General features: G+C 44.2%; 1 protein-coding gene across 1 annotated transcript; it reads right to left on the reverse strand.

The window, feature by feature from the left end:
• Positions 1-644: 644 nt before the first annotated feature.
• On the reverse strand, positions 645-7752 carry LOC125526700 (probable phosphoribosylformylglycinamidine synthase, chloroplastic/mitochondrial). Its single transcript, XM_048691343.1, has 4 exons — positions 7622-7752; positions 6600-6694; positions 2305-6509; positions 645-1083 (listed from the first exon to the last, which is right to left on the reverse strand). Exons 2-3 carry the CDS (start codon positions 6663-6665, stop codon positions 2310-2312), a joined length of 4266 nt encoding a protein of 1421 aa, XP_048547300.1. The 5' UTR covers positions 6666-6694; positions 7622-7752; the 3' UTR covers positions 645-1083; positions 2305-2309.
• Positions 7753-14058: the final 6306 nt, after the last annotated feature.

A 14058-nucleotide genomic window follows, 5' to 3' on the forward strand; every position in this document is an offset into this window, starting at 1 on the left:
CAAACTTGTCGGTATTGAGCACCCCAAGACCACCGTAATCTTTTGGTCTGCACACCAAATTCCAATTGACCTTGCATTTGGCTCCCGTGGTCTTTTCCGCACCCGACCAAAAGAAGGCCCTCTCAATCTTATTAAGTGTATCTAGAATGCCCGGCGGCACTATGAGAGGCGTGATAGAGAAGACCGCTTGAGAGGAGATGACCGACTTGACGAGAGTTGTGCGTCCGATAGCAATGATGTTTTGCCCATCCCAAGTGATTAATTATCCGGCCGCCTTGCCGACCAGATATTGGAAATCCATCGTCTTTAGCTGCCAAACCTAAAGAGGTAAGTCTAGGTATTTCACCAAGAAGGAAGGGCGGATCATCGGCATATTCCGGAGGATGTGCTCGAGGTCAAGATGGTTGCAACGGATTGGCACGACCAAGCTTTTTTGGAAGTTGTTGCAGAGGCTCGTCACGTCACCAAAGCCTTGTAAGATAGCAGCTAGGTTGTCAATGTCTGTCTTGATGGGTGTTCATAAAATCAAATGATACGAGTCTGGAACCAGCCATATTGTAGCTTGTTTAAGACCTTCTTCCTCAATTCCATGAATCCAGGAGTTCTATCTGCTGTAAAAAAAAAAATCTGCTGTCCACCCTGTCTAAGTGTTATTACCCTCTTGAGGTTACGCCAAACTGAAAATACAATCCCGAATATGTAACGGGCGACATGGTACATTCCTGTGTAACTACAAAATGGATAATATGCTTAGCAGAAAGAAAGCTGACAGGATATTATTTATGTTGCCGGACAGCTAGAGCATAGTATCACTGGATATAGGTGAATAATTGCAGAAGAAGCATATAGCTCAATTCAGCTAGCGAGACATAACTATGCTCGCACGCAGCACCTATACAGGCACTGTCCATTGAGAATAAGTAGCAGAAATATTCAAGAACTGAGAGCTGCTGTCAGTCGCTTGAGTTCTTCCAACGCGATAATTTCAGACATGGTATTGAGTTGATCCATGGCCACATCATGTTCAGTTCGACAGCAGAATGCCCAAGCTCTAAGCAGACATACGAGCCACCAATTTAGTCCCTGTAAGTTCCAGGAAAGGAAGGGTAAGCAAGTAGTTGTTTCATGGCAGTATTGTACGAGACCTCATGAACAGAACAACAAAATACAATCCCTAGCACTATGTTTTTGATTCTTTCTATTGCAGTGAAGCACTGGGATAGAACATGAGAGACACTGGATGCCTAATAATTATCACTGCATTAAATAACAAAATTCAAGCACAAAGCGGTGTTCAAGCTAACACAGTACTACAATAAAGATCAAGCTAAGAGGAGAGTTAGCAGAAACATAAAACAACAAGAATGCTATTTACATAACAGAGAAGTGCATATTTCAACCCCGAACTCTTGTCCTGGTCTAATTTACAACCCCGAACTCCAATACCGTCTAAATTACAACCCCTAACTCTCAAAACCGGCTAGGATTCAACCCTCCCCTCTTTGTTGACCGGTTTTGACCGGTCAATGGGTCCCATCAGCATGGCACATCAGCATTATTTTTAAAAAGCTGTAAAATAAAAAAATCCAGGAAAAGAAATAAAAAAATCAAATTTCCAGGAAAAAATCAGGGAAAATAAATAAAATCGAATTTCTGAAAAACAAAAATATCGATATTTCCATGAAAAACCAAAAAATACTTAAAATAAAAAAATCCAAGGGAAAAAAAATTCAAATTCCCAAGAAAATTATATAAAAACTGTAAAATAGAAAAAAAATCTAGAAAAAGTAATTTCCAAAAAAGTTCAATTTTTGAAATTTTTTTCCCCGAAAATCACGGAAAAAGTTTCCGAATTTTTTTCGCAAACTTTTTTTCGGAAATTTGGTTTTTTTCCTGATTTTTTCTCGATCTTACAGATTTTTATTTATATTTTTCTTGAAATTTTGAATTTTTTTCCGACGTGGCATGCTGATTGGACCTGTTGACTGGTCAAAACTGGTCACCCCTAGTCAAAACCGGTGAACAAGGAGGGGAGGGTTGAATTCTGACCGGTTTTGAGAGTTGAGGGTTGTAATTTAGATGGTATTGAAGTTCGGGGTTGTAAATTAGACTAGGGCAAGAGTTCGGGGTTGAAAAATGCACTTCTCTCTTTACAGAATGAGCGGTTCAGATGTAGACGAGAGCAACAAACTGTGTTCAGTTAACGGGCTAGTCAGAGATCTTAACTATATAGGGAACCAAAAGTAAAAAAAAAACTACAGGGAGCCAAAAAAAAGGTGAAAATGTTTCAGGAGTCTGATTTACCTTCTCTATGAACACCACTCTCTTGCATTCTGGAACATGCGCAACCAAGGACTGGGACCACCCTTCTCAACCTGCCACTCCTTGGGATACCATGGGTACTGCCACATCATAAAGGAACGCTCCGGGTGTGGCATCAGAGCAAGGTGTCTTCCATTAGGGGAGCAAAGGGCCGCAATACCAAGCGGAGAGCCATTAGGGTTGAAAGGATAAACCTCTGTGACATTATTAGCATCATCGCAGTACCTCAGAGGGGCCAGATTTGAATTGACAACATCAGACAAGACATTTTCATCTGGGAAGAAGGCTCTCCCTTCACCATGAGCACTCCAAATGCCCAAAGTAGAGCCTTCCATACCTTTGAACATTATAGAAGGAGAATCCCCTATGGCCACACTGATAAACCGACATTCAAAACGGCCAGATTCATTGTGAGTGAACCTTGGCTGGGACATGTCTCCACCTGCACCAAGCGAGCCTCCAATATCAGGTCCTGGTACCCAACCAAGAAGAGCCATGAGCTGACACCCATTGCACACCCCAAGGCTGAATGTGTCTGGCCTATTGTAGAACTCCTGGAACTGCTGTATGAGGGGCTGGTTGAACCTGATAGATGCAGCCCAACCTTTTGCTGAGTCAAGAACATCTGCATAGCTAAATCCACCAACAAATGCAATCCCACGGAATTCCGTTAGAGAAGCCTTTTGGTTCAAGAGATCCGACATTGTGATATCCCACGGTTCAAAACCAGCAGCATGGAATGCAGCAGACATTTCCCTATCACTGTTGCTCCCTTCTTCCCGAATGATGGCAACCTTCGGTTTCGAGGATGCAGACAGTAGTTTCTTGTCCGTGAATTTGGGCGTAAAAGACAAATGCCATGAGGGCGATGTTCGGCTTTTTAGGCCTTCTTTCTCAAGCTTGACACAAGATTTCAGCCGCTGTAGCTCCTCAAGCTGAAAGCTTGTTTCCTCCCACAAATCTCTGAGATCTGAAGTTCTTTCTTTCAAACGCACCTCACCATCAACACACAGCTCTATTTCTGGTGCTGCAGTTACTTTTCCTATCACATTAGCAGAAACCCCTGCTGCATGAAGTTTTTGCTTCACTACATCAAGGTCATCCAAATGCACTTCAACTACAAGACCAAGCTCCTCCGCAAAAAGTGTTTGAAGAAGGTCATTATCTTTTAATTCCATGTTGAGGTTAACACCACAGTTCCCAGCAAATGCCATCTCAAGAATGGTGACAATAAGCCCACCATCACTAATGTCATGACCAGCAGAAATCAGGCGTTCGCTGAGCAATTCTTGAACAACCTCAAAGACCTTTTTCAAGTAAGGGACATCTTCTATGTCTGGGCAGTCATTTCCAATTTGATCAAACGCTTGTGCGAGAGCAGAACAACCAAGTCGTCGCTTTCCTTTAGCCAGGTCAACATGCAACAGAACCCCGTCCTTCACAAGCTTTAGATCTGGAGTAACCGTTAAGGTTATATCAGGACATGTCACATAAGCACTGATAACAAGATTTCCTGGAGCTTTGACTAGCTCGCCATCACATTGAGCTGCCATAGAAAGACTATCCTTTCCTCCATCAATTGCAATACCAAGTTGAATCATGCAGTCAGCCATTGCGACAGCAGCATCATACATATCTGCTCCCTCTCCATCAATCTTTGCAGCGTACATCCAATTGCCACTTGCTTTGACGTCAGCAAGAGATGTAACTTTAGCCCAAACCAGATTGGTCAATGCCTCCCCAACAGCAAGCCTTGCCATAGCCTCAGGATTAAGTAAACCCTTTATTGGTTGTTCTCCAATGGCACAAGCACCGCCAGTAAGATCTGTGTATGTCTGTGCGACTACAGCAACATCAGCAAGTGGTAGTTGCAGTGGGCCAACCGTCTGCTGTTGTGCCACAAGACCTGTCACACATCTGTCAACCTTAGTGGTCAAGAAACGCTTTGAACATACTGAGGGAAGCTTCAATACTCGCTTAAGAACATCCATCAGTGTAATCTCGGGTGCTATGTCTAAGGGTTCACTCGATCGAGGAACTCGCTTGAAATCAAAGGTCTTCTGAGGCATATCTCCTAAAACCTTTTCAAGCTCAAGATCAACAGCAGGCGGTGGAGGAGGAAGGCCACTCAACATTGCATGCTCCACAGCAGCACTGTCAATTAAAACAATCTTTCCACTACCATCAATTTCACCAAGGACAGCCATTGAAACTCTCTCTCTATCACAAAGTGATTGCAACAGGTTTCTGCTCTCAGGCTTCACCAATAATGCATCTTGTTCCTGGTATTCAGCACCCCAGATCTCCAACACAGACAATGTGTGATCACCAACAACAATTGAGCGGATATCAATTTCAGCACCCTTAGGATAGATTATTTCTTTCACGACATTGCAGTTTCCTCCAGCTCCCTGATCATGAATGCTGATGATTGGATTCTTCTCTCCCATTTCCACACATGCCCTGATCACGCGATATAACTTTTGTGCCATCTCAGCATCTCCCCGCTGCACTGCGTTAAAATCGAGCTCTGCATCATTCTGTCCACTAACCATACTTGAGGCAGCACCACCACCCATACCAATTCTGTATGCTGGACCACCAATCTTCACAACTAGCATGCCGATTTCTGGATCCCCTTTCGATATGTGTGCATGGTCAATCTGCCCAATTGCCCCACTGAACATTATAGGCTTCAGCCATTCACGACGCTCCCCGTTTGGCAACCTAGAACCAAAATTTCTTGTAAATCCCTGAATTAAAGGCTCGCCAAACTTGTTCCCATAGTCAGAAGCACCGTCGCTAGCATCAATAAGAATCTGCAATGGAGGAGCTAAGTTTGATGGGTATGCAAAAGATGAATCCTCCCAAGGTGCATATGATTCTTCAATTTGAAGGTTTCCAACACAATAACCAGCAGTTGAAGCAACAACAAATGAGCCCTTTCCAGTGGCATGTGTGTCCCTTATGCGGCCACCTGCACCTGTTTCAGCTCCTGGGTAGGGTGCCACGGCACATGGAAAATTATGGGTTTCTGCTGTGAACAGAATGCCTAGTTCACGCATCATCAGGGTTAGCGGTGAAGTGGAACCTGGTAGTGCTGGGCGTAGGTGATTTACAAGAGTCCCTTTTATTGCACTCGAGTTATCCTTGAACCCAATAATAGAGTTATTAGGGTTAGCCTTCAAGGGGCTCTTTACTAACTGAAACAGAGTACTTGGCATGGTCTCTCCATCTATCTCAAGCTTTCCATTAAAAAACCAATGTCTGCTGTGCTCACTGTTTGATTGCGCTATGTCAAAAAGTTCCACGGTAGTTGGATTGCGTTTGATGTCATCTCTGAATAGGTGAGTGTAGTACTTGATATCTTGTTCATCAAAAGCCAGACCCATTTTAAGATTTATTTCCTCCAGTGCTTCCCTTCCCCTTTCCATGACTGGTATAACACTGACAGGTTCTGGAACTACATCCGACCGAAATGATGTGAGCTTGCTAGGATAAACACATTCTGTCATCCTGTCATGAATCAAAGCAGCAAAGCTGTTGAGTTGGCTTTCATCAAGTGGGTCACTACCAGGCTGAAGGCACAAAAGATATCTTCTAGACCTCTCCAGGCGAGTTACTTCCATTAATGATAGAGCTTTACAAATCGAGACAGCATTGGTTGAGAAAGCTGTCGAAAATGTCATCCGGGGACCAACCTCAACAAGGAAGCAATAAGAGCTCCTAGAAACTTCCTCCTCCAGAAAGCTCCCTGTTTGTAGGTTGTCAGGTTCATAAGTTTCTGCTAGGAGCCACTGAAGTGTTGCGAGCTTTGTAGAACCTAGTGCATCCTCCAACTCAACATTGAAGCATTGCTCAGTCTTTATATCAATAATATTAGAAGAAACCTTTGCCTGCACTTTCCTGAGTAACTCCTTGGCCTCACTCTCTTGAAGAAATGGTTTGCGATAAAAGTGAATAATCCTTGAAACTAATCCCATGTCATCACCAGATGCCTCTATCAATGGACTATTAACTCCGCTGGATACTGCAGCAGTGAGAGCAGGCATTGGTCGGATATTTGGAACAATAGCCCTTTGATTAGGTAAACGGCAAAGATGACGTAGGTTCAGGCAATGTCGAACCACTCGTGACCTTCTCGAAGGTGGGTGTCTTGTGGATATAAAACTACTCCTTTGTTTTCCCTGGTACAAAAAGAGAAGCGCATGATAATGGTTACATGCCGAAAAGAGAAGCATATTTAGTTGATAGTTCAACTAGAACTAGGTGCATACCATATTACTAGGAAAGCCTTGAAGACGTAGCATATTGCTTGCTGTCATTTCAGCATGAGATGCCATATTGACGACACCTAAGATACTCCAAGAACCTGTGAACCACAGAATAGGAAATCAGGCACTGAACGACTGAGCATAACTAAAGTTTAATCTACAATATTAAAAACTACAAAATCGGTTCTTGTCATTAGCAAATGTTGAATTCAGAGTTTATTTCATTATATTTTTACGATGTAAGCAAAAAGATAAATGTGCACACAGACACACTTCAAGACAAAGGTCAATGTGTTTGTTCATTGTTCCGGATTGCAGATTACGTTGAATGAAAATACAGAGTGGACACTAAACCCCTTAGATTGTGCACCCACAGACAAAAAACTAGCTTATTTCATCCAAATTTTCATGAATTTTTGGTAGTTCCAGCATTCACATACTCACATACACACGGTTCGTTCACTGAATCAGAGAGCTCTCTTGTATGAAATGAACAAACTGGGATAAAACCATAAGATGGTCTATCAAATGCAAGATACTTCAACTGTTTTTTGCTACGAAACACCGATGCGGATATGGGGACATGGGATACAGTGATTTCTAAAAACTACAATTCGGCGAGTATATATAAATAATTAATAAAATGCCATGTTATGAAGACAATGAATTATATGTGTGAGACTATATCAAAATACTACCCTATTTGTTGCATCCATGCCTCTTTTCATCAAGTCCCCATCTCCTCGGTGACTGGATGATCGTCAATTTACTCAATCCTCGATGACTGAATGGTCATCAATCTACTCAATCCTCGTGGTACTTGCACAAGGCACTGGCCAACGCCCAGCAGCAGCCAACAAGCACGCACACAAGTACACAAGGAGCACGCACACAGACACAGCAAGCACGCACGCAAGCGGCGACAAGCACACGACCAGCACGCACGCATTACGGCACCAGAAGCAAGCAAGCAAGTGCGGGAGGACCACCGGAGAAGAGCAGGGATTAGGAAGGGAAGGATTTACCTCGCTGGCGACGGCTGACGGGCGGCGGCGGCAGAGAAGACTCGCGGCGGCGGCGGCGGCGCGCTCGTGCGGTCGCCCGCGAATACTCTGTCCAGTTTGCTGCCCGAACGTTTTTTCTTTTCTTTTTAGGGCTTGCCCGAACGAATTGAGTGCGTTGGCTGTTTAGGGTTTACGAATGGGCTTGAACTGGGCTTCCCGTGTCCCTACGGCCGCTTGGTTGGTTGTATCGTTTTGCAGCCCAAATCGCCTGTAAAAAACACTGTATCATTGTACACCACACGGGTAATAAAATCCGGATTGATGGATTCCCACGAAATCACTAGTTGAGGAGGAGTACTCGTTGCAAAGATCACTCCAACTTCTCATGCTGCAACAAATGACTCACATGCAGCGTGCCATTTGTCACAATCTGAGAGTTTTCTCTTTTTTCGTAGATCCGTCTATTCAAAACATTTTATCTCTCAAACCATGCGTCCAAAAAACGCTTTCACAGTTTGATTCCTCGCGTCAAGATCTTCAAAATTAGATCCCATGTTGATAGGTTTTGACGAACTTTTTTCTCACGAAAAATACCGGACGAAATAACCGAACCGGAAGCACGGGTTTTTTCCCTTTCCAAAAAAGGCACGCCAGCGCCTCTTACGAAATCACAACCATGCCTCTCACGGAAGCAAAACCGTAACTCTCGCGGAAGAAAAAAAAGAAGAGAAAACATTTTTTTGTTTCCTAGGAGGCATGACCGTGACTCGCGCGAAAGCACAACCGTGCCTCTCGCAGAAGCAAAACCGTGACTCTCGCGAAAGAAAGAAAAACAGAAAACGTGTTTTTTTCCGTTTGCGAGAGGCACGGCCGTGACTCTCGCGAAGCACAACCGTGCCTCTCGCTGAAGCAAAAGTGTGACTCTCGCGAAAGAAAAAAATAGAAAACGCGTTTTTTCCCGTTTCCGAGAAGCACAGCCGTGACTCTCGCTAAAGCACAACCGTGCCTCTCGCGGAAGCAAAACCGTGACTCTCGCGAAAGGAAAAAAACATGTTTTTTTTCGTTTTCGAGAGGCATGACCGTGACTCTCGTGAAAGCACACCCGTGCCTCTCGCGGAAGCAAAACCGTGACTCTCGTGAAAGAGAAAAAAAACAAAAAACGCGTCTTTTTTTCGTTTCCGAGAGGCACGGCCACGACTCTCGTGAAGGAAAAAAACAAGTTTTTTCATGAAAAAAAACAAAAAATTGATCGAAAAGCTAAGGAAGACCAGTGATAAACCAAAACGTCGAAAAAAACTGTTTAAAAAGCCGAAAACGCGTGCGAAAAACTTAAAAAAATCCAAAGGGAGCGCGACACGTGGCGAATGGCTGAGAGCGTGCCAAGTGGCGCTGATCGTTGCGAGGCTCCCGAAGGAGCACTCGTTAACTAGTTGCTCTCGGATTCTGAATACTCACTTGGCTGGTCATTTACCCCTAAAAAAACTTGGCTGGTCGTTTCTCCCCCTCAAAAAAAACTTGGCTGGTCATTTCTGCTCTGTAAAATAGAGTATGCCTGGAAAAAATTGATTTGCTGGCTTATACCATTGTAATCGGACACACGTCCCAACCCACCTGTTTTCTTTTCCCCACCCTCTCCTCCCTCAAGACCCATCTATTTCCTCACACTTGTCTAAAAAAGGGTTTCCTCACACGCGAGCGCTGATGCACGTGTGCAGGCGGTCCTGAGATTTTGGAGGCGCGGGACAAAAAAATTTAGAAAATGAACCCTTTTTTATTCCCCCGATACAATACCATTTATGATGGTAAAAGTAAAATCCCCTTTAGCTAGGGTTTTTCTTCTCTCGGTGGCACTGGCGTCGACGTAGAGCCCCTTGTTTCTCCACCGTCGGCCCTCGAGCCTCGCTGCTCGTGGTAACCCGCAGAGCTAGGGTCCCCCCAGCCTGAAGATCTTCACGCGGGCCAGATCGCAGTGTCTTAAAACGCATCTGGACCGGAAGCGATCTCGGATGATGTGGAGAAGATGATGGAAGAACTCGATCTTCAGGAGGATGATCTCAATGATGTTATCTTCGAGCAAGAGGAGGCGCCGCCGGAAGAGATCACCCGATGGTTGGCCATTGCAAGAGTCCACGCAGCTAAGACCTATAGCCAGTTTTGGTTTTATAAAAATATGAGATCAGCTTGGAACTTGGCCAAAGTGGTGAAGGCACGACCTCTCGAGGAGAATTTGTATACTCTGCAATTTGGTTGCTTGGGAGTTTGGGAGAGAGTCATGGATTTCGGGCCGTGGAACTTCCGTGGCGATGTTGTGGTCATTGCCCCCTACAATGGCATCTCAAAACCATCAACAGTCAACCTCGATACCCTATGGACATGGATACAAATCCACGATATCCCTGATCTATTTGCTCATCTGTTGAAGCCCTTGGCGACCAAAGTGGGGGAGCTGGTGTGTGCTGAGCCTATCTCTCACGGCTTCACTGGCAACTTTTACAGAGATAAGGCCAAGATCAATGTTCGTAAACCTTTAAAGAATGATATCTCAATGATCAAGGATAATAAGAGGCAGATTTATAGGGTTAAGTATGAATGATTACCTGACTGGTGTGCGGTATGTGGACATATTTTTAAGGAACATGGTGAAGGAAATATGCCCTAGAGGCAATAATAAAGTTGTTATTTATATTTCTTTATATCATGATAAATGTTTATTATTCATGCTAGAATTGTATTAACCAGAAACTTGATACATGTGTGAATACATAGACAAAACATAGTGTCCCTAGTATGCCTCTACTAGACTAGCTCGTTAATCAAAGATGGTTAAGTTCCCTAACCATGGACATGTGTTGTCATTTGATGAACGGGATCACATCATTAGAAGAATGATGTGATGGACAAGACCCATCCGTTAGCTTAGCATAATGATCGTTAAGTTTTATTGCTATTGCTTTCTTCATGACTTATACATATTCCTCTGACTATGAGATTATGCAACTCCCGGATACCGGAGGAATACCTTGTGTGCTATCAAACGTCACAATGTAACTGGGTGATTATAAAGATGCTCTACAGGTGTCTCCGAAGGTGTTTGTTGAGTTGGCATAGATCGAGATTAGGATTTGTCACTCCGAGTATCGGAGAGGTATCTCTAGGCCCTCTTGGCAATGCACATCATGATAAGCCTTGCAATCAATGCGACTAATGAGTTAGTTACGGGATGATGCATTACGGAACGAGTAAAGAGACTTGCCGGTAACGAGATTGAACTACGTATGAAGATGCCGACGATCGAATCTCAGGCAAGTAATATACCAATGACAAAGGGAATGACGTATGTTGTCATTACGGTTTGACCGATAAAGATCTTCATATAATATGTAGGAACCAATATGAGCATCCAGGTTCCGCTATTGGTTATTGACCGGAGAGGTGTCTCGGTCATGTCTACATAGTTCTCGAACCCGGGTCCGCACATTTAACGTTTGGTGATGTTTTGTATTATGAGTTATGTGTTTTGGTGACCGAAGATTGTCTGCAGTCCCAGATGAGATCATGGACATGACGAGGAGTCTCGAAATAGTCGAGAGGTAAATATTGATATATTGGACAATAGTATTCGTACACCAGAAGTGTTTCGGAATGTATCGGGTACGTATCGGAGTACCGAGGGGTTACCGGAACCCCCCGGGGGGAAGATATGGGCCACATGGGCCATAGGAGGGAGGCAAGCCGGCCCACGAGGGTGGCGCGCGCCCCCTTGATATGTCTCCAACGTATCTACTTTTCCTAACGATTTTCCTCTTGTTTTGGACTCTAATTTGCATGATTTGAATGAAACTAAACCCGGACTGACGATGTTTTCAGCAAAACTACCATGGTGTTGTTTTTGTGCAGAAATAAAAGTTCTAAGAATGGAACGAAACTTTGCGAGGAATATTTATACAAATAAAGAAAATTTCTGGAGCCAAGACCCACTGGAGGGGGGCACCTGGGTGGGCACAACCCACCAGGGCGCCCCTGAAGGAAATATGCCCTAGAGGCAATAATAAAGTTATTATTTATTTCCTTATTTCATGATAAATGTTTATTATTCATGCTAGAATTGTATTAACCGGAAACTTAGTACATGTGTGGATACATAGACAAACATAGTGTCACTAGTACGGCTCTACTTGACTAGCTCGTTGAATCAAAGATGGTTAAGTTTCCTAGCCATAGACATGAGTTGTCATTTGATTAACGGGATCACATCATTAGAGAATGATGCGATTGACTTGACCCAATCCGTTAGCTTAGCACTTGATCGTTTAGTATATTGTTATTGCTTTCTTCATGACTTATACATGTTCCTATGACTATGAGATTATGCAACTCCCGGATACCGGAGGAACACTTTATGTGCTACCAAACATCACAACATAACTGGATGATTATAAAGGTGCTCTACAAGTGTCTCCAATGGTACTTGTTGAGTTGGCATAGATCGAGATTATGATTTATCACTCCGATTGTCGGAGAGGTATCTCTGGGCCCTCTCGGTAATGCACATCACTGTAAGCCTTCCAAGCAATGTGACTAATGAGTTAGTTGCGGGATGATGCATTAAGAAACGAGTAAAGATACTTGCCGATAACGAGATTGAACTAGGTATTGAGATACCGACGATCGAATCTCGGGCAAGTAACATATCAATGACAAAGGGAACAATGTATGTTGTTATGCGGTTTGATCGATAAAGATCTTCATAGAATATATAGGAACCAATATGAGTATCCAGGTTCCGCTATTGGTTATTGACCGGAGATGAGTCTTGGTCATGTCTACATAGTTCTCGAACCCGTAGGGTTCGCACGCTTAATGTTTTGTGATGATTTGTATTATGAGTTATGTGATTTGATGACCTAAGTTTGTTCGGAGTCCCGGATGAGATCGGGGACATGACTAGGAGTCTCGAAATGGTCGAGACGTAAAGATCGATATATTGGAAGGCTATATTCGGGCATCGGAAAAGTTCCGAGTGATTCGGGTATTTTCCGGAGTACCGGAGAGTTACGGGAATTCGTATTGGGCCTTAATGGGCCATACGAGAAAGGAGAGAAAGGCCTCAAGGGTGTCCGCACCCCTTTCCCATGGACTGGTCCGAATTGGACTAGGGAAAGGGGGCGCCCCCTTCCTTCCTTCTCCTTCTCCCTTCCCTTTTTCCTATTCCATATGGGAGGTGGAATCCTACTAGGACTAAGGAGTCCTAGTAGGACTCCACACCTTGGCAGCGCCCTATGAGGGCCGGCCTCCTCCTTCCTCCATCCTTTATATAAGTGGCCAGGGGGCACCCCATAGACACACAAGTTGATTATTGACCTCTTAGCCGTGTGCGGTGCCCCCTCCGCCATAATTCACCTCGATCATATCATCGTAGTGCTTAGGCGAAGCCCTGTGCCGGTAGCTTCATCATCACCGTCATCACGTTGTCGTGCTGACGAAGCTCTCCCTCGATACTCTACTGGATCATGAGTTCGTGGGACATCACCGAGTTGAACGTGTGCAGATCGCGGAGATGCCGTACGTTCGGTACTAGGATCGGTCGATCGTGAAGACGTACGACTACATCAACCAAGTTGTCATAACGCTTCCGCTTTCGGTCTACGAGGGTAAGTGGACAACACTCTCCTGTCTCGTTGCTATGCATCACCATGATCTTGCGTGTGCGTAGGAAATTTTTGAAATTACTACGTTTCCCAACAGTGGCACCCGAGCCAGGTCTATGCGTAGATGTTATATGCACGAGTAGAACAGAAAGGAGTTGTGGGTGTGGGCATATACATATTGCTTGCCGTCACTAGTTGTTTCTTGATTCGGTGGTATTGTTGGATGAAGCGGCTCAGACCGACATTACGCGTACGGTTACATGAGACTGGTTCTACCGACGTGCTTCGCACACAGGTGGCTGGTGGGTGTCAATTTCTCCAACTTTAGTTGAATCGGATTCAATGAAAAGGGTTCTTTCTGAAGATCAAAAAGCAATCACTATACCGCGTTGTGGTTTTTGATGCATAGGTAAGAACGGTTCTTGCTCAGCCCGTAGCAGCCACGTAAAACTTGCGACAACAAAGTAGAGGGTGTCTAACTTGTTTTTGCAGAGCATGTTGTGATGTGATATGGTCAAGACATGATGCTAAATTTTATTGTATGAGATGATCATGTTTTTAACGAAGTTATCGGCAACTGGCAGAAGCCTTATGGTTGTCTCTTTATTGCATAATATGCAAGCGCCATACAATTGCTTTACTTTATCGCTATGCAATAGCAATAGTTGCAAAAGCAATAGTTGGCGAGACGACCATGTGACGACACGTTGATAGAGATCAAGATGATGGAGATCATGGTGTCATGCCGGTGATGATGAAGATCATGACGGTACTTTGGAGATGGAGATCAAAGGCACAAGATGATGATGG

This window comes from Triticum urartu, chromosome 1 (genome assembly GCF_003073215.2).
Source record: "Triticum urartu cultivar G1812 chromosome 1, Tu2.1, whole genome shotgun sequence".
In the NCBI taxonomy this organism is placed as follows: Eukaryota; Viridiplantae; Streptophyta; class Magnoliopsida; order Poales; family Poaceae; genus Triticum; species Triticum urartu.

Excerpts from the sequence above, each read along its gene's own strand:
- LOC125526700 (XM_048691343.1), bottom strand. The coding sequence starts at position 6,665 with ATGGCATCTCATGCTGAAATGACAGCAAGCAATATGCTACGTCTTCAA. Across the intron at positions 6,510-6,599 it reads AAGGCTTTCCTAGTAATATG|GGAAAACAAAGGAGTAGTTT; the intron begins GTATGCACCTAG and ends TTTTTGTACCAG.